Source organism: Pseudophryne corroboree, chromosome 1 (assembly GCF_028390025.1).
Source record: "Pseudophryne corroboree isolate aPseCor3 chromosome 1, aPseCor3.hap2, whole genome shotgun sequence".
Classification (NCBI taxonomy): domain Eukaryota; kingdom Metazoa; phylum Chordata; class Amphibia; order Anura; family Myobatrachidae; genus Pseudophryne; species Pseudophryne corroboree.
Window position 1 is genome coordinate 1,129,013,445 of NC_086444.1, and position 21,195 is coordinate 1,129,034,639.

The following is a 21,195-nucleotide window of genomic DNA, read 5'->3' on the forward strand; positions in this document are numbered from 1 at the left end:
GTAAGCCTGATGAGGTGGATAAATGGGGACATGAAGGTATGCATCCTTTATGTCCAGAGACACCATAAAATCCCCCTCTTCCAGGCTTGCAATGACCGCTCTGAGCGATTCCATCTTGAACTTGAACCTTTTCAGGTATATGTTCAGAGATTTTAAATTTAACATGGGTCTGACCGAACCGTCCGGTTTCGGTACCACAAACATGGTCGAATAATAACCCTTCCCTTGTTGAAGGAGGGGTACCTTGACCACCACCTGCTGAAGATACAATTTGTGAATTGCAGCTAACACTACTTTCCCTCTCTAATGGGGAAGCTGGCAGGGACGATTTGAAGTATCGGTGAGGGGGCATCTCTTCGAATTCCAGCTTGTATCCCTGAGACACAATCTGTATTGCCCAGGGATCCACCTGGGAGTGAACCCACTTGTGGCTGAAATTTCGGAGACGCGCCCCCCACCGGGCCTAGCTCCGCTCTGTAGAGCCCCAGCGCCATGCGGTGGATTTAGTGGAAGCCGGGGAGGACTTCTGTTCCTGGGAACTAGCTGTGTTGTGCAGCTTCCTTCCTCTGCCCCTGCCTCTGGCAAGAAAGGACGCACCTCGGACTTTGCCTTTTTGTGATCGAAAGGACTGCATTTGGTAATACGGTGCTTTCTTAGGTTGTGAGGGAACATATGGCAAAAAATTTGACTTTCCAGCAGTAGCTGTGGAGACCAAGTCCGAGAGACCCTCCCCAAACAGTTCCTCACCCTTGTAAGGTAAAACCTCCATGTGCCTTTTTGAGTCGGCATCGCCTGTCCATTGCCGAGTCCACAGGACCCTTCTGGCAGAAATCGACATTGCATTTATTCTAGAGCCCAGTAGGCTAATGTCTCTTTGAGCATCTCTCATATATAGGACAGCGTCTTTTATATGCCCCAGGGTCATTAATATAGTATCCTTGTCTAAGGTATCAAGTTCCTCAGACAAGGTATCCGTCCATGCTGCTACAGCACTACACATCCAGGCCGACGCAATTGCCGGCCTTAGTAAGGTACCTGAATGTGTATAAATGGACTTCAGGGTACCCTCTTGCTTTCTATCCGCAGCAGCTTTTAGGGTGGCCGTATCCTGTGACGGCAGGGCTACCCTCTTGGATAAGCGTGTTAGAGCTTTGTCCACCCTAGGGGAGGATTCCCAGCGTAACCTGTCCGTTGGCGGGAAGGGATGCGCCATAAGCATCCTCTTGGAAATCTGCAGTTTTTTTATCTGGAGATTCCCAAGCCTTTTCACATAACTCATTTAGCTCATGTGAAGGGGGAAAGGTCACCTCCTGCCTTTTTTCCCCATACATATGAACCCTCTTGTCAGGGACTGGGGTTTCCTCTGTGATGTGCAACACATCCTTCATTGCTATAATCATATAACGGATGGCTTTAACCAATTTAGGCTGTAACTTTGCATCATCATAATCGACACTGGAGTCAGAATCCATGTCTGTATCTGTGTCAACAATTTGGGATAGTGGGCGCTTCTGAGACCCTGACGGCCTCTGCGACATCGGATCAGGCATGGGTTGAGACTCTGACTGTCCTAAGGTTTCAGCTTTATCCAACCTTTTATGCAAGGAATTAACATTATCATTTAAAACCTTCCACATATCCATCCAATCAGGGGTCGGCGCCGTCGGCGGAGACCCCACATTCATTTGCTCCTGCTCTGCTTCCACATAGCCTTCCTCGTCAAACATGTCGACACAAGCGTACCGACACACCACAAACACACAGGGGATGCTCTTTTTTGAAGACAGTTCCCCCACAAGGCCCTTTGGAGAGACAGAGAGTATTGCCAGCACACACCCCAGAGCTATATGTCCCAGGAATCACACAGTAACTTAATGTTAACCCAGTAGCTGCTGTATATTATGTTTTTGCGCCAAATTTATGTGCCCCCCCCCCTCTCTTTTTACCCTCTTCTACCGTGAATCTGCAGGGGAGAGCCTGGGGAGCTTCCTCTCAGCGGAGCTGTGGAGAGAAAATGGCGCTGGTGAGTGCTGAGGAAGAAGCCCCGCCCCCTCAGCGGCAGGCTTCTGTCCCGCGTTTGTGTACACTATTATGGCGGGGGCTCATACATATATACAGTGCCCAACTGTATATGTGTGTAACTTTTGCCTAGAGGTCCTAATTGCTGCCCAGAGCGCCCCCCCCCTGCGCCCTGCACCCTACAGTGACCGGAGTATGTGGGTGTAGTGTGGGAGCAATGGCGCACAGCTGCAGTGCTGTGCGCTACCTCAGTGAAGACTGGAGTCTTCTGCCGCCGATTTCGAAGTCTTCTTGCTTCTTTCACCCGGCTTCTGTCTTCCGGCTCTGCGAGGGGGGCGGCGGCGCGGCTCCGGGATCGGACGACAAAGGGTGAGATCCTGTGTACGATCCCTCTGGAGCTAATGGTGTCCAGTAGCCTAAGAAGCAGGACCTATCTTCAGAGAGTAGGGCTGCTTCTCTCCCCTCAGTCCCACGATGCAGGGAGCCTGTTGCCAGCAGATCTCCCTGAAAATAAAAAACCTAACAAAATACTTTCTTATAGCAAGCTCAGGAGAGCTCACTAAATAGCACCCAGCTCGTCCGGGCACAGATTCAAACTGAGGTCTGGAGGAGGGACAGAGGGAGGAGCCAGAGCACACCAGAATCCAAATTCTTTCTTAAAGTGCCCATGTCTCCTGCGGAGCCCGTCTATTCCCCATGGTCCTTACGGAGTCCCCAGCATCCACTAGGACGTTAGAGAAACATAAATCTGAGACAAGGGATGCGACGATAAATCTGTGCAGCTTGGTTACTGGCCAAAAATGTTTTATATATGACTCGGTAAGGACAGGCAACATGCTGCTGCATAGAAAGTAGATTATGGGGTGAGACTGGTTTGTGAAGGACCAGTAGGAAAAGAGAAGCCATAAGCAATGTGTGGGATTAAGAGAGCGTGAATGTGCAGTGTTAGGTGTGATACATACATGTACACTGGACATGCTTCTTTAGATGTAAGTACGAGGAGCTAGGTACAAGCTTAGTGTGCAGGAAAACACCTAGGCAGCAAGATTAAGATGTTGGCTTTATTTCCCTGTTCTCCAGAAATCTAGAGATATCGGGTTGGCAGCAATCAAAGCAAAAGCCCAGGTATGCTCAATTTATCATGACACAGGGAAAGCTGCAAAAACAACCCCAAAATCATTAATCACCACCACTTAGGCCTGATGAAATGGTGAATAAATTGTATATTACAAACCATCTCTTTCTGTGCACACTTGTAATGAAGCAAATGCTCAGCAAGGGGGTATACAGTAGCAGCAGTTAGACAGAGAGGTCAGATCTGGGTGGTAGTGGAGCAAACATCACCTGTGACAGCAGTAAGCATTAATCCTTGAAAATCAATTTAGCACGCAAGATTGGTCTAGAGGAATTAAACCAAACTCCAAAAAGTGCCGACTCCTGATGTGGACGGATTACTGGGAGCAGGAGGAAGATCTTTCTGCCTTCCATATAAAACACATATCCACTTACCCCCTCCTGCCAGGTGTGACCAGTCACTGATCTAGTAATAGCCAGGCAAGGCAAAATGTATTTTTTTATCAAGTGAAAACCATCTGTAACTACACTAGCCTTCTGTTTCATGTATACAGGCGTGAAATCCTGTAGCTGTGATCGGAAACTGCAGCTAAAAAATATGCTATAACTGTCCATATCTAAATTTACAAGGATATTCTAGAAACTATACTGGCTGCTGTTGACAGCGCACTCATACCCCCTCTATATTCTAGAAACTGACAGGGGACTTGTGCTGCAGTAGAACATCAGAGGAGTCATTCAGTCTTATATTACTAGCTATTTACTGGATTTTAAGGCACATTAGGGTGTACATAGATGTAATTTATGACATTGATGTGAACAACAGACATTATTATTTAGCCACAGCAGAAAATGTCAGATGGCTGAAGCATAGGGGGTAATTCTGAGTTGATCGTAGCAGCAAGTTTGTTAGCAATTGGGCAAAACCATGTGCACTGCAGGGGAGGCAGATATAACATGTGCAGAAAGAGTTAGATTTGGGTGGGTTATTTTATTTCTGTGCAGGGTAAATACTGGCTGCTTCATTTTTACACTGCAAATTAGATTGCAGATTGAACACACCACACCCAAATCTAACTCTCTCTGCACATGTTACATCTGCCTCCCCCTGCAGTGCACATGGTTTTGCCCAACTGCTAACAAAATTCCTGCTGCGATCAACTTGGAATTACCCCCATAGAGGAGAGCACATATTATATACACATACAATTATTTCTAACTGAAGTATACAATGATCATTAGGAGACCAACCTTCCCCCCATTAGCAATGCACTCCAGACACCTGCCCCTCCCCCGGCTTGTCGTCATGTGATCAGATCACTGATAACATGCTGTCAACAAATAGCAGCCTTGATACCAAATAACAAGCAAGATTGAAATAATGACATATATAGATACGTAACAAATTTGTAAGAAAACACTGAACAAAGTTGTCTGGGACTATCATGAGAAAGAAGATAATGGCTGGCTTACTGGTCAATCTGAGCCGGATGTTCACAAGAAACCCCCTCACTGCTTATTTTGAAAATAAATGTATTACCGGTAGACCAGAGGCAATGCCACAGACTCTTTTGAGCAGCAATTTTTTACCTCCTCATGTTTCCTGTGCAGTTTAAGCCTTGAAGTAAATTTGGTCATTTATCACCCAATAAATCCCTTATGACCTATAACCATTGGGTTGTCCCGAAAGGCTGCATGAGGTCGTAAACCAGCTCAGAACGATAGATCGTATAGTGTGTACCCCCAATCAGTCGTTACGCGCGCCACCCTATTTATTCTCCCTCCATGGGGGTCGTGGACCCCTAAGAGGGAGAATGATTGTCGGTATGCCGGGTGTTGGGATTCCGGCACCGGTATACTGAGAACCGGGATCCCAACAACCGGCATACTGAAGACCACCCGCTTAAGGTGGGTACACACTAGGTGACGTGCTCTATGAGTGACGTCGCCAGGTGTTTTCCCCCTATCGGGCTGGGCAGTCGGGCCGTGCAGGCAGCTCTTGGACCACAGTCCAGATTGAGCTGCCACCACGGCCAACAGCGAGGGTCATTAACGACACGTGGGGTCGCGCATCGCTGGCCGTTGCCTGCATACGCACTCGCCGAGAAAATGACAACGTCGCTCAGGAAGAGTGAAAATGAGCAACGTCACTCATTTTCTCGGCAACCGTGTACGCACCTGTACACACAGACTTGTTATCGTCCACACATCTCTCCCAGTGAGTGCCTTCAGTGCAACACAATAGCCATTCACTCATGAGCTGTCAGTGAATCTAACAAACAAGGAAAAGGCTCTGAAACTTCTCTTCATGATATAGAAAGATTTTCTTTAAATAATATAGTTAAGTCCAGTCAGCTTTCTCTCTGATGCTCTTTCCCCTTGTTGCCTAAACTGCCCAATTTTACAATCCAGAAATGCACGAGGAAGACAAATTCCCCTATCAAGGTACAACCTTTAAAAGGTAACTATAGAGGGTACATAGCCAGCCAGGGGACTCACACAGGTGATAAACGGATTAGAGTTGTGTCACCTCTATCTTTACTAGGAAATGAATAGCCAGCTGCTTCAGCCATGTCACAATAACAGCTCCACATGACAAGAAAATGGGTTTTCCAATGACTGACATCGCTGAAGACGGCAATAACGGAAACACAACATTGTTCTGTGTTGGTCCTTTATAGCGGCAGTATGTTTTTGTTTCCCCGTGGGTTGCATACATATTTCTGTGCCTAGATGTCCCCTAACGCCATAGTAGGTAGTAGTCACTGCTTAAAAACGTATGATAAAAACATTTTAGTGTTTTTTCTGCATAAAATGTACTTGATATTTTAATACATAAGGGAACTGGCCATGAAGAACTGCCCCACCACTTGCTGATCTATATTCTAGCTGCTGAGTTGTTCTACAGACGTTTCCATAGGTGACGCTAGCTACACACTATACAATGTTTAGGTCGTCCTGAAAGAACCGGGGTCATGGCTCAGTAACTGTTTAGGGTGTATACTGTTCCAAGTCCCGACGGTCAGTCCAAATTACGCAAAATCAGCCTCAAATAAAGAGTATGCTACACATGCTGCGCCATTCACGTCATTTTAGAAAATGCAAAATATACAGACCTCGTATTTAGTGTACGAAGACACTATTGGCGAGACGATTCGGGATCATTTAGAACGATACGATTGAGCAGCGTGTGTACGTTGTACAATAGAATCATTTTGGTCGGTCTGAATCAGTCTAGGTTAGGCCAAATCTTATACTGTAGTGTGCACCTAGCTTAACGTCTCCGGTCTGACCTGTACCGTACTGCAAGTGACTTACGCACAGATCATTTTGATAAAAGGGTAACCAACCTGGTAACATTGCAATGTTCAGATGTGTCCTCATACATCCTTGCTGCAGGTGCGTCAAACGACGCGATACTCTGCTAGCGTCGGGCGTTTTTTTGCGGATAATGCTTCATATACAGACTCAACTGCACACAAATATACTGTTCAAGTGTCGCATATCAAATTAATTATCAGTCTACGCGTTGAATCTAACACACAATGTCGGCAACAAAAAAAAAAAGATGGCTGACGCTCGCGGAGTTGCACGGAACCTGTCGGCTTGCTCATGCCATGCATCATCCCGCTGTATGAGGACACATCTGTATAGCTACAACATAAGCCGACCTGTCAACCTGAGTGGTCCCAGTATAATGGACAGAGGTCCTGAAAAAAAAACTACAGATGTTGCCAACTCATTCATTTAAAATAGTGTTTTTGTAATTCTGGGTAATCTGTCATTCAGTACAAAAGGGTGATTCTTCCAGCAATCTTATATTTATAATACAACAGACATGCAATTAGCCATAGTATTGCAAGTAACCCCCATCATTACTTTGTTATTAGACATGGAGTATGGAGAACTATGGGCATTGGTGCGGCAATGGCGTCATATTCACCCATGGTTTACAGGCAATTTACCACGTACTACACCCGTCCGCTAACGTGCGGCAGTACAACTGGGCGGACAGCGGCAGGGTTACGCTATTAGAGTGCAATGTATAGCAGAGTAAAGCTACGGTTACACGGAAAGCAACCATGACTTGGCTATGTACTGTCATTGTAACAATAACCGGAATACATACAAATGACTAGCGGACAGGATGCCGGCTGTCAATTTCCCCACATCGGTATCTCTTCCGCCAGAATGCTGGCAGCAGGGCGAGCGCCAAGAGTCCCCCTGACCTCGCAACAGGATCTATTCCCACTCTATGGGTGTCGTGGACATCCATAAGTGGGAATAGCCCTGTTGCGCCGGCTGTCGGTATTGTCGGCTGTCGGGATTTCAGCGTCGGTATCCTGAACGCTGGGATCCCGACAGCCGGCATGGTAACTGCAAACCCTAATAACCGAGATATTGACTTCAGCCCAAGCAATGAACAGATACAATTTGTATAAATCATCTAGAACGAGCAGACATTGTTTCCTTTTAACACAATCCTTTACAGGTACATCTGCCTTGAAGGAATTTTAACAGTGGGATCAATAAGGTTCATAATAGCAACATAATATTGCCACACACGGCAAAAGCACTACTACTGGGATGTCAATGAAGGTATATAAAGGAAATGTAATGTGTTACAAAGCAGGTGCAATTTCAAGACATAGGAGGTAATTCAGTTCTGATCGCAGCAGCAAATTTGTTAGCAGTTGGGCAAAACCATGTGCACTGCAGGTGTGGCAGATGTAACATGTGCAGAGAGTGTTAGATTTGGGTGGGTTATTTTGTTTCTGTGCAGGGTAAATACTGGCTGCTTTATTTTTACACTTTAATTTAGATTTCAGTTTGAACACACCCCACCCAAATCTTAAGGGTCGATACTGACGATATTGTCCATATTGGCTTGCAGGCATAAATGAGGCGGCACCAACGATGAATGAGAGCGTGTAGGGCCCATAACTCTCTCTGCACATGTTATATCTGCCCTCCCTGGAGTGCACATGGGTTTGCCCATTAGCTAACAAATTTGCTGCTGCGATTAGATCTCAATTAGGCCCAAAGTGGGCTCTTTAAGTTTGTTTCTGAATGCTAGAAAACAATCCTGTACCTAGAATCAGCTAGCATTACGGCAACACATGTAATGTTATGGTGGGGGGGGGGGGGGGACCAAAACATTTTAAGCATGTGGGATGTGGCAACTGAAAATGTTACTACAGAAAAGAATATACTGGAGCAGCTGGTAGGGATGCTTTGGGAGCAGCGATTTAGACAGCTGGAACAATACAGGTGCTATCGGGATATCACTGCTTTCTGGTGAGGTGCTGAAACGGCTGCACCTACAGAGTACAGGTGACTGGTGTAGCTTTGACCAAAGAGCAGGACTAAAACTTCATCACTGTCATTTTGGATTCCCTTACTGACCAGATAACATCAACCCAAAGAATCTTTATGAATTGGATAAATTCCCTAAAGCATATAAATGATAAAATGTAGACTAAACGGAGTACTGGTATATATTTGATAATGTGCTGAGAACTCACAGAGTATACATGTTATTAGCAAACAAAGGACGCGCATTAATAAGATAATACGTTATTCATTTTGTTAATTGATGCTAATCTAGGCTTTCCATCTTTCCGAATGTCTTAAATAAACATGAAGACATTGTAAGTCATTGCGCAAATATAGCTAAGCAACAGAGGGATTGTATAACATGGATAACCATCTTCTACGCTGCATTGTCTGCGCTCAGCTATGTGGATGACAAAAGACATTTCGTCTTCTTCCCAGCAAATGCTGGCTGCTGTCATTGCTTTGTCTTATTAGAACAATAGGAAGGGAATTGAGGGAAGAATGCTAAGAGTATATGCATTACTTAAGATTGTTAGTTTTAGGTAATCGACAGGGTGAAAAAAAATCAGTTTGGGATGACCAATAAATTCTTCACAGGGACATCTCAGCTTGCCAAGTGCAGGAAGCAGAGTACACCCCTTCTGCCCACGCCTCTCCTCCCGTCCTGGGGGTGCATTCAAACTTATTGGTGAAGTGACAAGTTTGCAAGATGGTTTTTACTTTAAGTTTGGTTTTGTATTGTAATCTGTTAAAGCTTTCAACATGCTTGATTAAAAAAGTAATATCTATATAATAACAGCAAAAATACGACTTTTAAGAGTGACATATTTCGATGATATAATATTGGCGTTGTAAACTGGTTGCTTAGTTTCGGCGATATGTGGAAAAACGGCCGCCTGCCATTTACAATCCAACACCATGGAGCACTGAAAAATGTGACAGTTGTTGAACTCTTCCTGTGCACCTGCTGGGTAACCTGGAACATGTGACCTGCTGGGTGGTCAGGAAACTGTGACAGCTATTTGCAGCCACCCACTAAGCAGGGTTTTTTCTAAAATGGGTAAATTGTTCCACCCAGAAAACCTTTGCCCAGTTGAAACCGGGCACTTCAGCTAGTTACTATTATTGTATTAAATCCAAATTCAATTGTCAAATACATTATACAACTGTTTATTTAATTTGCATTGACAGAACTTAAGTGCAGAGCAATTATTCTTCCACAAACCCAAGTGAGTAAAATCTGGTGATTGAAAGAGATTTTGCAAATATAATAGACTCAAACTGTAACATGAGGAGTAATAATTACCATTTGGATCTCTTCTGGAGACAACTCTTCCCCTCGTCCTTCATCCCAAACACTAGGTGGGTTCTGTGTATCAGACACTGTCCTGTCTATCCAAGGAGGAAGACAAAAGTAGTAAAGCTCATCAAATAGTACTGATACCTCTACAACATACAAAATACATTTTTATAGAAATTATGTCCTATTAGGACAATTTGCAAAATGTATGTAGACCATGCAACATCTGGGTGTCACCATCAGCGTTTAATGATGTAATATCCACTATGCTATTTTAAACAATGTTGCCAATTTAAAGTATCTACAGTATGTTGGTTATTACATTTTACATCCATAACACCTGATACTGCTGTCTGAAATGTACAAGCTGAGCTGATTGCTCCTTAGTTACAGAGAATGTTCATTAGTCACAATCTGTCAAATGTCAGCAACAGTGTTTCTCAAATGTCAGCATGTAGTTTCTAGCAGAATTCCTGTTCTGAGTATCAGGAGATGTGCCTGTGTGCCACAGTCATTCTAATTAGACAAAATTACTTTTTTAATGGCGTTATCCTACTGGCTTATACATTATATGGTAACTTTAGAATTACTTATCAGAACTTTTCAGACATATAAGGAAGGTTTAAAATACGACACTAATTTTATTCAGATTTAAATGAAAAAAAAAAAAAAAAAAACAAGTACAAATCTGGATATGTCAACCATAACAATGGGATCAGGATTACAAGTAGAACAGGATTCCACCATAAATCAAGAGTCTTACCCTTGTTTTCTTCCCCAGTGGACTTCCCTTCCTCCTTTCCCTCCTGACTCCCCAGGGTGACGGTCTCTGCAGAGTGCCATGCTTTTGCCTTGTGAACTTGTTCTGGTTCCAATCTGGATCTACACATACAACACACACATTTACAAACACGAATATTATACATGTATGCAGTGAAAACACCATCTATTCTTGATCATCACAACTGCAAGGAACTAGCAAGGCTGAATATGGTCATCATTACTGTATTACACCTTATTATGACCTTCATTATAAATCCATATTCAGAAGTGTTTTGTATTAGGTCAAATGAGGGCAATTCCAACTAATTATATCATTCCTTCAGTGTTCTCCCTACAAAATGTAGCCAGCCTGCCGGCAATATGAAGTAGCAGAGTAATATGTCACAGTAATGAAAAATAATGACAGAAATTTTAAAAGACTCTTGCAGATATCACCCACTTGATGGCTGGGCTCCGATATAATGGTGTCCAGCAATGCACACTCCATCTACCCTCTCTACAGTGTTCCTGCAGCCCAAACCACGTCCTGCCTGTTGAAATCAGGGGGAGGACGTCTGACTGTCACAGTACCATCAGCAAAGCTCAACTCTGGGGATCCCTGATAGGAGGGAGATCTGTGCCGATCATAGTAACTTTAGTGATTGGCTACTCTAATCATGGGCACAGTTACAGATCTCCCACCCATCAGAGATTCCTCCCCTGTCCTACCGAGGCAGACCCCAATTAGATAACCCCGGAGTGCTTATGTAACAGACACAGAGCACAGCCAATAGCACCAGGGGCGTCAGAACAGTTTTAGGTTGGGGGGGGCAAGATATAATCTCAGTTTAGCGCCCCTAGCTTCCTAGCAAACTGCGGCCCTAGGGGAAATATACACTGGTGACGGGAGGGGGGGGGCGACTATGCACTGGTGACGAGCTGCGGGGAAGGGGGGGTTGGAGCAGTGCCATAACTAGGCATTTAAGCGCTGTGTGCAAGAAACGGCATTGGTGCCCCCCCTTACGTAAAACGGGCAGTGCGCGCGCAAAATATATAGGGGTGTGGCTTCATGGGAAGGGGTGTGGCCACAAAATAATACCAATTCATACTATGTTGCACAGTAGTCTCCATTATTCAAATTACACCACACAGTAGCGCCACTACACCAGGTAGAGCCCCTTTTACACATTACGGCAGACAGTCCCCCTTTTTACACATTGCAGCAGACAGCGTCCCCTTTTTACACATTATGGCAGCCAGTCCCCCTTTTTACACAGTACGGCAAACAGCGTCACCTTTTAACACATTACGGCAGACAGCGTCCCCTTTTTACACATTACGGCAGACAGCGTTCCCTTTTTACACATTACGGCAGACAGCGTCCCCCTTTTTACACATTACGGCAGACAGCGTCCCCCTTTTTACACATTACGGCAGACAGCGTCCCCTTTTTACACATTACGGCAGACAGCGTCCCCTTTTTACACATTACGGCAGACAGCGTCCCCTTTTTACACATTACGGCAGACAGCGTCCCCTTTTTACACATTACGGCAGACAGCGTCCCCTTTTTACACATTACGGCAGACAGCGTCCCCTTTTTACACATTACGGCAGACAGTGTCCCCTTTTTACACATTACGGCTACGGCAGACAGCGTCCCCTTTTTACACATTATGGCAGCCAGTCCCCCTTTTTACACAGTACGGCAGACAGCGTCCCCTTTTTACACATTACGGCAGACAGCGTTCCCTTTTTACACATTACGGCAGACAGCGTCCCCCTTTTTACACATTACGGCAGACAGCGTCCCCTTTTTACACATTACGGCAGACAGCGTCCCCTTTTTACACATTACGGCAGACAGCGTCCCCTTTTTACACATTACGGCAGACAGCGTCCCCTTTTTACACATTACGGCAGACAGTGTCCCCTTTTTACACATTACGGCTACGGCAGACAGCGTTCCCTTTTTACACATAACGGCAGACAGCGTCCCCTTTTTACACATTACGGCAGACAACGTCCCCTTATTCCATAGTACGGCAGACAGCGTCCCCTTTTTTACACAGTACAGCAGACAGCGTCCCCTTTTTACACATTATGGCAGACAGCGTCCCCCTTTAATACATTACGGCAGACACACTGTGGCCAGAGTGGGGATGGGGGGGGGGGGGGTAAACAATGGTGACTGGTGGGGGGGGGGGCATACACAATGGTGACTTGGGGGGGGGCGGGCTGGAGGCATTCACACTGGTGACATGGTGACCTACTGGTAGAGACAGAAGTCAGACCTACAATGTGAAGTAAAGGGAGCAGAACTGAGTACAGAGGTGAGGAGGAGCACAGGTCAGCCAGGTATAATCAGAGGCTTACCAACCTGACTAGCCTAGCAGTGAGGTCCAACTCTTTAATATAGAGGAGCCTAGCTCTTCATTCTCCGCTGCAGCTGTCCTGCAATTCTTATCAGCAGCGTTGGTGGATGCGCCCACTTGATTCCGGCAATGGCTCAGCCTGCTGCCCATGTCCCCGCCCACCCGGCAGACGTATAGCGGCTCTGCAGAGTGTTTACGGCGTCTCCTTTCCTCAGGCCAGGGTGGCGCTGTACTTGGCGTTATGGTCGGCCCCGACTCTGTGTGCGGCAGCGGTATTTCACATAGCCGCTGCTCTGCCCCAGTATTGGCGCCTCTGTCATGTGCGGGGGGAGCAAGCTGTCCCCCCATTCCGACGCCCCTGAATAGCACGCCACTGCTAGGCTAGCAATGGGGCACTTTTGGCGGAGCGTGTATTGGTCACATTACTGCAAAGCTGGTTACTCTCTGCTGATGATTCAGTCTAGGGCACAGGTTCTCAAACTCGGTCCTTGGGACCCCACACGGTCCATGTTTTGCAGGTCACCTGTAGATTTTTAAAATGTGACAGTTGGCGATACACAGTGCACCTGCTGGGTGACATGGAAAACATGAACCGTGTGGGGTCCCGAGGACCGAGTTTGAGAACCACTGTTCTAGGGAAAACAATATGACTGGTGTTTGCAGGATTTAATGGCGCAGCCCCTATGCACCGTCAGACCGGACAGTGCCGGGTGGCATGGAAAAAAAAGAGCTGGGTGGAGCACCCGTGAAATTGTTCCTGGGGAGAACATTGACCTTGTAATGTATAAAAGCTTGCTTAGAAAAGGAGACACGGAAAATAAATATGAGGCCATGTACCATGTGCTCTGCAAACCCTTACACATACAGTTAGGTGACCAAATATAAACATAACTGCCACTTGCACTTTATCATCATTGGTGCACTTGATAAAGCTCATGTTAAAGGAAGACAAAAAGGATGCTCTGATGTATATCAGGTAGTAATGTGTCTCACCGCGGTTACGCTCGTCCTGTGTGATGGTGATGTATGGTCACTGGTCAGATGACAATTAAAGGTTATTACAGGGCGTATGTGTCGCTTTATCTTACTCCACTGAAATACTGAGTCCATTATGGCCAAATCATAATGAAAGCAGAAGCATACTCCAAGTAGTAGGTTCAAAACACGAGCATTGGTTTATATATTAAATAAGGAAATTTATGGTAGACTTACCACTGTTCAATCTCTTTCTGCGAGGTACAATGGATTCCACAGGGAATAACATTGGGGTGTAGAGTTGGATCTTGATCCGAGGCACCAACAGGCTAAAGCTTTGACTGTTCCCAGGATGCACTGCGCTGCCCCCTTCTATAGCCCCGCCTCCAGGCACTGGAGCTCAGTTTTGTTTACCAGTTCAATGCAGTAGCAGGTAAGAGAGACGGTAGATGTTAGTCACATAGAACCACATTCTCACGACAGGAGAAGGGACTAGCGGCTAATGCCAGACAAACCCAAGGAAGCTAAGTGCGTCAGGGTGGGCGCTTTGTGGAATCCATTGTACCTCGCCGAAAGAAGCTAAGTGCGTCAGGGTGGGTGCCCTGTGGAATCCAGTGTACCTCGCAGAAAGTGATTTAACAATGGTACAGTAAGTCTACCATAAATCTTTTTTGCAGTGTAGTACACTGGTATTCCACATGGCATAACATCTGGGATGACCTAAAGCAGTTCCTCATGGGAGGGGACGCACTGTAGAGGGGACAAGTACCCGACGTCCAAAGGAAGCATCCTGGGAGGCGGAAGTATCAAAGGCATAGAACCTGATGAACGTGTTCACAGAGGACCACGTAGCCGCCTTGCACAATTGTTCTGCGGACGCGCCACGGCGGGCCACCCAAGAAGGTCCAACCAACAGAGTAGAATGGGCCTTGATAGCAGCAGGAGCTGGGAGCCCAGCCTGCGCATAAGCTTGTGCAATTACCATTCTAATCCATCTGGTAAAGGTTTGCTTATTCGCAGGCCAGCCACGTTTGTGTAAGCCAAAAAGTACAAAAAGGGAATCTGACCTCCTCATGGAGGCAGTCCTCTCCACATAAACACGGAGAGCCCGTACCACATCAAAAGATTTTTCTTTGGAAGATAGACCAGAAGAGTGGAAGGCCGGAACCACAATCTCCTGGTTAAGGTGAAAAGATGATACCACCTTAGGCAAATAACCAGGGCGAGTTCGAAGAATAGCCCGGTCACGGTGAAAAATCAGAAAGGCTGGACGACAGGATAAAGCGCCTAAGTCCGACACCCTCCTAGCAGAGGCAATAGTCAACAGAAATACAACCTTAAGTATAAGGCATTTAAGGTCCACAGACTCAAGAGGTTCAAATGGAGACACTTGCAGGGCATTCAAAACTACAGACAGATCCCACGGAGCCACAGGAGGGACACAGGGAGGCTGAATCCGGAGGAAACCCTGAGTGAAAGTGTGAACGTCAGGAAGAGACGCGCTTTTTCTCTGAAACCACACCGACAAGGCACCTTGAGGGAGGCCAGACGAAGGCCTTGCTGTAGAAAAGCCAACAGTCTGGAGGTTTTGAAAGTATATGCATGATCATTTTTAGCAGCACACCTGGTGAAGCAAGAATTCCAGACCCTGTAATGAATCCGAGCCGAAGCTGGTTTACGGGCCGCCTCAGAGAATCCTTTTGCTCTCAAGAGTGATGCTTCAAGAGCCACGCCGTCAGAGCCAGTCTGGCCAGGTCCAGGTAGACACAAGGGCCCTGAACAAGGAGGTCTGGGCGTCGAGAAACCATGCAGGTCTGAGAACCAATGCCGTCTAGGCCACGCTGGAGCGACTAGAATTAGTATTCTTCCTTCTTGCTTGAACTTCTGTATTACCCTGGGTAGGTATGACACTGGAGAGAACACGTATGGCAGCTGAAAGTTCCATGGAATTTTCCAGTGCGTCCACAAACGCTGCTTGAGGATCCCTTGTCCTTGCACCGAAGACCGGAACCTAGTGATTGTGTCGCAACGCCATCAGGTCTTCATCTGGTAGGCCCCATTTGTCCACTAGGAGTTGAAAGACTTCCGGATGAAGACTCCACTCTCCTGCATGCATGTCCTGACGACTGAGGAAGTCCGCTTCCCAGTTGAGGACTCCCGGAATGAACACTGGCGAAATAGCTGGCAGATGGCGTTCCGCCCATTGGAGGATTTTTGACACTTCCATCATTGCCATGTGGCTTTGAGTGCCACCTTGATGATTTATGTATGCCATGGCGGTGGCGTCTGACTGTTCTTGAACAGGCCTGTTCTGTATCAGAGGCAGGGCAAGTGTCAACACATTGAACACTGCCCGCAATTCCAGAATGTTTATCGGGAGGAGAGATTCCTCCCTGGTCCACCGACCCTGGAGAGAGTGTTACTCCAACACCGCGCCCAAACCTCGCAGACTGGCGTCTGTCATCAGAAGGATATCATGTGAGACCTGATCCGGTGAGGCAGGCCGTCCCACTTGGAGATAATTAACCTCTGTAGAGGGCGGTAATGATATTGAGCGTACTCCACCATGTCGAAAGCCGACACCATGAGGCCTAGTACTTGCATCGCCGAGTGTATCGACACACGTGGGCGAGAGAGGAAGCATCTTATCTTGTCCTGAAGTTTCAGGATATTTTCCGGAGTCAAAAACAACCGCTGGTTGTGGGTGTCCAACAGTGCTCCCAGGTGCACCATGCTCTGAGCAGGGACCAGGGAAGATTTCTTCCAGTTGATGAGCCACCCGTGGGCTTGCAGGAATTGGACCGTCCGTTCCAAATGACGAAGGAGAACCTCTGGAGAATTCACCAGGATCAACAAGTCGTCGAGATATGTCAGGATCCTGATACCCTCATGGCGGAGTAGGGCCATCATAACCGCCATGACCTTGGTGAAAACTCGAGGAGCAGAGGTCAGACCAAAGGGCAAGGCCTGGAATTGAAAATGAAGGTTGCCATAAGCCAACCGCAGGTATTGCTGATGTGACACTGCAATAGGTAAATGCAGGTAAGTATCCTATATATCCAGGGATACCATGTAGTCCTTGGGCTTCATGGCCAGAATAGAGCGAAGAGTTTCCATACGTAATTTGGAGACTTTCACAAACTTGTTGAAAGACTTGAGGTTGAGAATGGGTCGAGAAGATCCATTCGGTTTCGTGAAACAGCGTGGAATAGTACCCGATGCCTCTCTGAGCCAGAGGCACCGGCACTACCACTCCTGTGTCCAGGAGGGATTGCACCACCAGATGGAGAGTCCTTGCTTTCACCGGATCAACTGGTGAGGGGGACGTTTCTTGAAAGAGATGGCGTATCCGTGAGTGATGACTTCCCTTACCCAGGAACCCGAAATGGTCTGTAGCCATACCTGAGCAAACTGTAGAAGCGGCCTCCCACCCTGGGATCCCCCAGAGAGAGGCCCACCCTGTCATGCAGCAGGCTTGTCTGTTTTGGCAGCAGGCTGACGGGCAGCACAGGTATATTTAGGTTTGGGCTTAGTGGATTTGGAAGTGTGAGCCTGTTTCGGGTACGCCTGAACTTTTGCTTTACCTGGAGGTCGAAAGGAACGAAATTAAGTACTCAGCCTTCGGGGCCGAAGGAGTAGTATGCTAAGTCAGCGCCAATCTTGTTGAGATCTTCCCCAAAAAGAATGTTTCCCTTAAAAGGGATAACGTCCAAGGTCTTTTTCGAGTTCAGATCTACCGACCAGGACCGCAACCAGAGGATCCGGCGAGCCAGAATAGACGTGGTAGACGCTTTGGCCACTAGGATACCTGCATCTGACGCTGCCTCCTGAATATAATGAGAGGCTGTAACAATGTATGAAAGACACTGTTTTGTATTATCAGGAAAATTAGACGGTAGTTCCGCTTTTACTTCCTGAAACCAGGCCTCTATAGCTTTAGCAGCCCAAGAGGCCGCAACAGAAGGCCTATGCACAGCTCCAGCCAGAGTGTAAATGGACTTCAAGCAACCATCCACACGTTTATCCGTCGGTTCCTTCAGAGAAGTGACGGTAGTGACAATCAGAGCAGATGACACCACCAGACTTGCGACTTGCGAGTCCACCAGCGGCGGTGTTTCACAATTTTTGCTTAACTCTGCAGCGAGGGGATAACGAGCCAGCATTTTCTTAGACAGAGAGAATTTCTTTCCTGGATATTCCCAGGATTCCTGACGTATGACAACTAAATGGTCAGAATGTGGTAAAACTAATTTAGTAACCTTCTGACGCTTAAACTTATCTGGTTTCTTAGAGGTAGCTGGGGGTTCTTCATCATCAATTTGAAAAATCAGCCGTATAGCCTCCAAGAGGTCAGGAACATCCACTTGGGTCAGGGATTCCTCATCAGAAGCATCTGCGTCAGTGTCTGAGGGGTCAGTGTAAGTGCCATCTTCATCCGATGAAATATCTGTAACGTGAGTGGACTGTGAGGATGTAAGGGCCCGCTTAGAGGACACTTTGGTCTTAGGCGGGCGAGGGTTAGGATTCTGCTTGGCCAAAGACTGATTTAATTGCTGTAACTGAGAGGACAGTGCATCTGCCCATGGTGGATTTTTTGCAGGGACAATATGTGGCTGTAATGGCACAGGCGGTCCCATAGGGGTAGGGGGCTCAAGTCTAGTTACCAGCGTAGTCAGTAAATTAGAGAATGTAGCCCATGGTGGGTCAGTAGTTACCCTCGACGTAGGAAACTAAGGGGTACACAGCCCCCAGCACCTGAACCCTCATCTGTAATATTTTCCTCTGACACATCCGGGCCATGAACACTGCCAGACGCAGGTTCTGCCACCGAACCCTCACCCTGATGAGCAGACATTATATGTAAGCGTTACCGTAGGGTGGAATAGTACAATATAAGCAGACAGAATACCCGACCAGTCAGGTCACCCAAAGAGAGAAAAGTCTGGCTTAGCCATGCCTCATAATGAAAGATTTACATTAACAGCAAATAACACATTTATATAGCATTGGAAATAATGATGTCTCCAATTAAAGCACCAAAACATTCTATTTTTTATTGTTATTATCTCAATTATGGATCATAATCCATTTAACTGAATAGGAACAAAATGCCTTTGATGTACTAGCACAAAGAAAATCTATTAACATAATAAAAGCGTCTGTAATTATCACATTAAGTCTCCTCTAATACCGTATGGAAGAATGGCAGAAAACACATTTCACTGCTCCGTGGAGAGAATGTGCGTTATCCTGAATATGGTCTTGTGTAAAAGATTTTTTTATGTTTCAGGTTTCCTTTTAAAGCCCCCGTGCACCAGAAAGCATTCAGTTACACAGAGGCAGTGTTTATTGCAATGCCTGAACAGCAATTATTATAACAGAATTACAGGTCTCAGCAGTAGGGTGTCATTATACGGGCCGACGCAGTTGTCAGCAATGTGCCGCAGAACATCCCTCAATGTTCGACTGCGCACTGATTCCCCTATTACAGTGGGTTCAACATTGCTAAATGTTCTTCCCACCTCTATGGCGTGCGAGGAAAAGCTAGCGCTGTTGCTGATGAGCCACTAACTGAATTGTCCCCTAAGCAGACAGAGAAGAATAAAATCAGGACACTAAGGCCAGTACATTAACATTAGTTTGAACGGTATGCAGTTAAGATGCCACCATTCAGAATCCCGACCATGGGCATACCCGCAATCTTAGGTTTAGGGCCAGGGGAGGGGGGTTAGGTTAAGCAGCAGGCGGGCGGTTAGGCTTGGGGGGTGGGAGAATGGTGGTTTATGGCTAGGTTGCGGGGAGGGAGGGTTAGGTTTAGGTAGTGGGGATGGGGGTTAGGATTAGGCACATCTGCAGGGTGGGGTTAGGCCCAGAGGGGGGATAGGTTGTGGCTGAGGGAAGAGAGGGTTGGCGGCAGGGGAGGGGGGGGGGGGGGGAGAACACCCATACCCCTTCCACATTGCACAAAACTGGATATCGACCCAGCATATTGCCAGGTCGACACGGGTCAGCGTGCAGTGTGAAAGCGCCATAGCTGAAATCCCGGGTCGCCTAACCCAGCAATTCAACCCGGGAATAAAGCAGGGTCAATCGCACCGTTCACTACAACAGGGAGAGGCGGCGCAGAAATTATCTCATCTCCCAGCGCCGCCTCCCGCTGCTATGGCAACCTCGGGGAAGCCAGCTGCAGCGTCCAATGCTAGATCCCACCCGAGAAGGACCAGTTTCCTTCCATTTACCGGGTGGGATCCAGCATTGGCTGTGAAAGGGGTATTACTCACCCATCTGTCTTTTCTGCAGCGGGATTCCGGCGTCGGTATTACAACCGCCGAGATCACGTGCGCCGGGATCTCATACAGTGTCCTTTTGAACAGTTAAAAAGAATAACTTTCCTGTTCGATGCACTGGCAATTAGGTCCATTACGGAAATCTGACCTGTTCTAGCACAGTGATGGCTGCACACGTATCAGTATGATTCAAACACACTTTGGGCTCTCAAGCACTAACCTGCTCCTTAATACTGCTTGCAAAATGCACTTGTTTCAGGGGATCATAGTTCCCCATGACACAACATTTGCTCATTCACAGACTACTGCATTGCAGTGGCTCTGATCAATGAGCAATAATATATCTATAATTCCTTAAACAACTGCAGTTACAGACAGCACTGAATGGTCAAATGAAAGCAGATTAGACTGTAAGGAAATGCAACTCTGGTCCTCAACATCCCCCATTGTTTTCAAGATTTCTCTGTGCAAATTGGTGGGATCATTGCGGATGCAGTTAAATAGATGTATACTTGTTATATTAAAGATACTGTATACGCAAAAATAAGAATTTACTCACCGGTAATTCTATTTCTCGTAGTCCGTAGTGGATGCTGGGAACTCCGTAAGGACCATGGGGAATAGCGGGCTCCGAAGGAGACTGGGCACTCTAAGAAAGAATTAGGACTACCTGGTGTGCACTGGCTCCTCCCTCTATGCCCCTCCTCCAGACCTCAGTTAGGTAAACTGTGCCCGGAAGAGCTGACACAATAAGGAAAGGATTTGGAATCCCGGGTAAGACTTGTCAAAGTCAGAAAAATATCCCTATACACGCTGCCATATTTGCACCTCACGCTGGTCTGCGCTGCGCATGCGTGCGCTTTCCCGTGATAGCGCATACCCGCTGATGCGTGCACCCGCTCGCATCGGTATGCGTATTTACGGTAAAGAGTATGTAGTCGTAGCGTGCGACCCAATCGTTACATATTTCCACAATTAATGTAGTTTGTAGATCATGGTCCCTTTGATAGATTCTGAAAGTTTGGTTAATATAGAATGTCCCTGAATGGAGGAATCCCTCTTTGTA

At 46.7% G+C, this 21,195-nt stretch overlaps 1 protein-coding gene across 2 annotated transcripts in view; it reads right to left on the minus strand.

Annotated features, from left to right (window-relative positions):
• Positions 1 to 21,195, minus strand: part of STX18 (syntaxin 18) — a 308,804-nt gene that overhangs the window by 39,358 nt on the left and 248,251 nt on the right. For both annotated transcript variants that reach the window (XM_063923349.1, XM_063923359.1), the window contains exons 6-7: positions 10,494 to 10,612; positions 9,737 to 9,822 (exon numbers count right to left, since the gene is read on the minus strand). In XM_063923349.1, the coding sequence (XP_063779419.1) occupies positions 9,737 to 9,822; positions 10,494 to 10,612 (205 nt within the window). The remainder of the gene's footprint in view (positions 1 to 9,736; positions 9,823 to 10,493; positions 10,613 to 21,195) is intronic.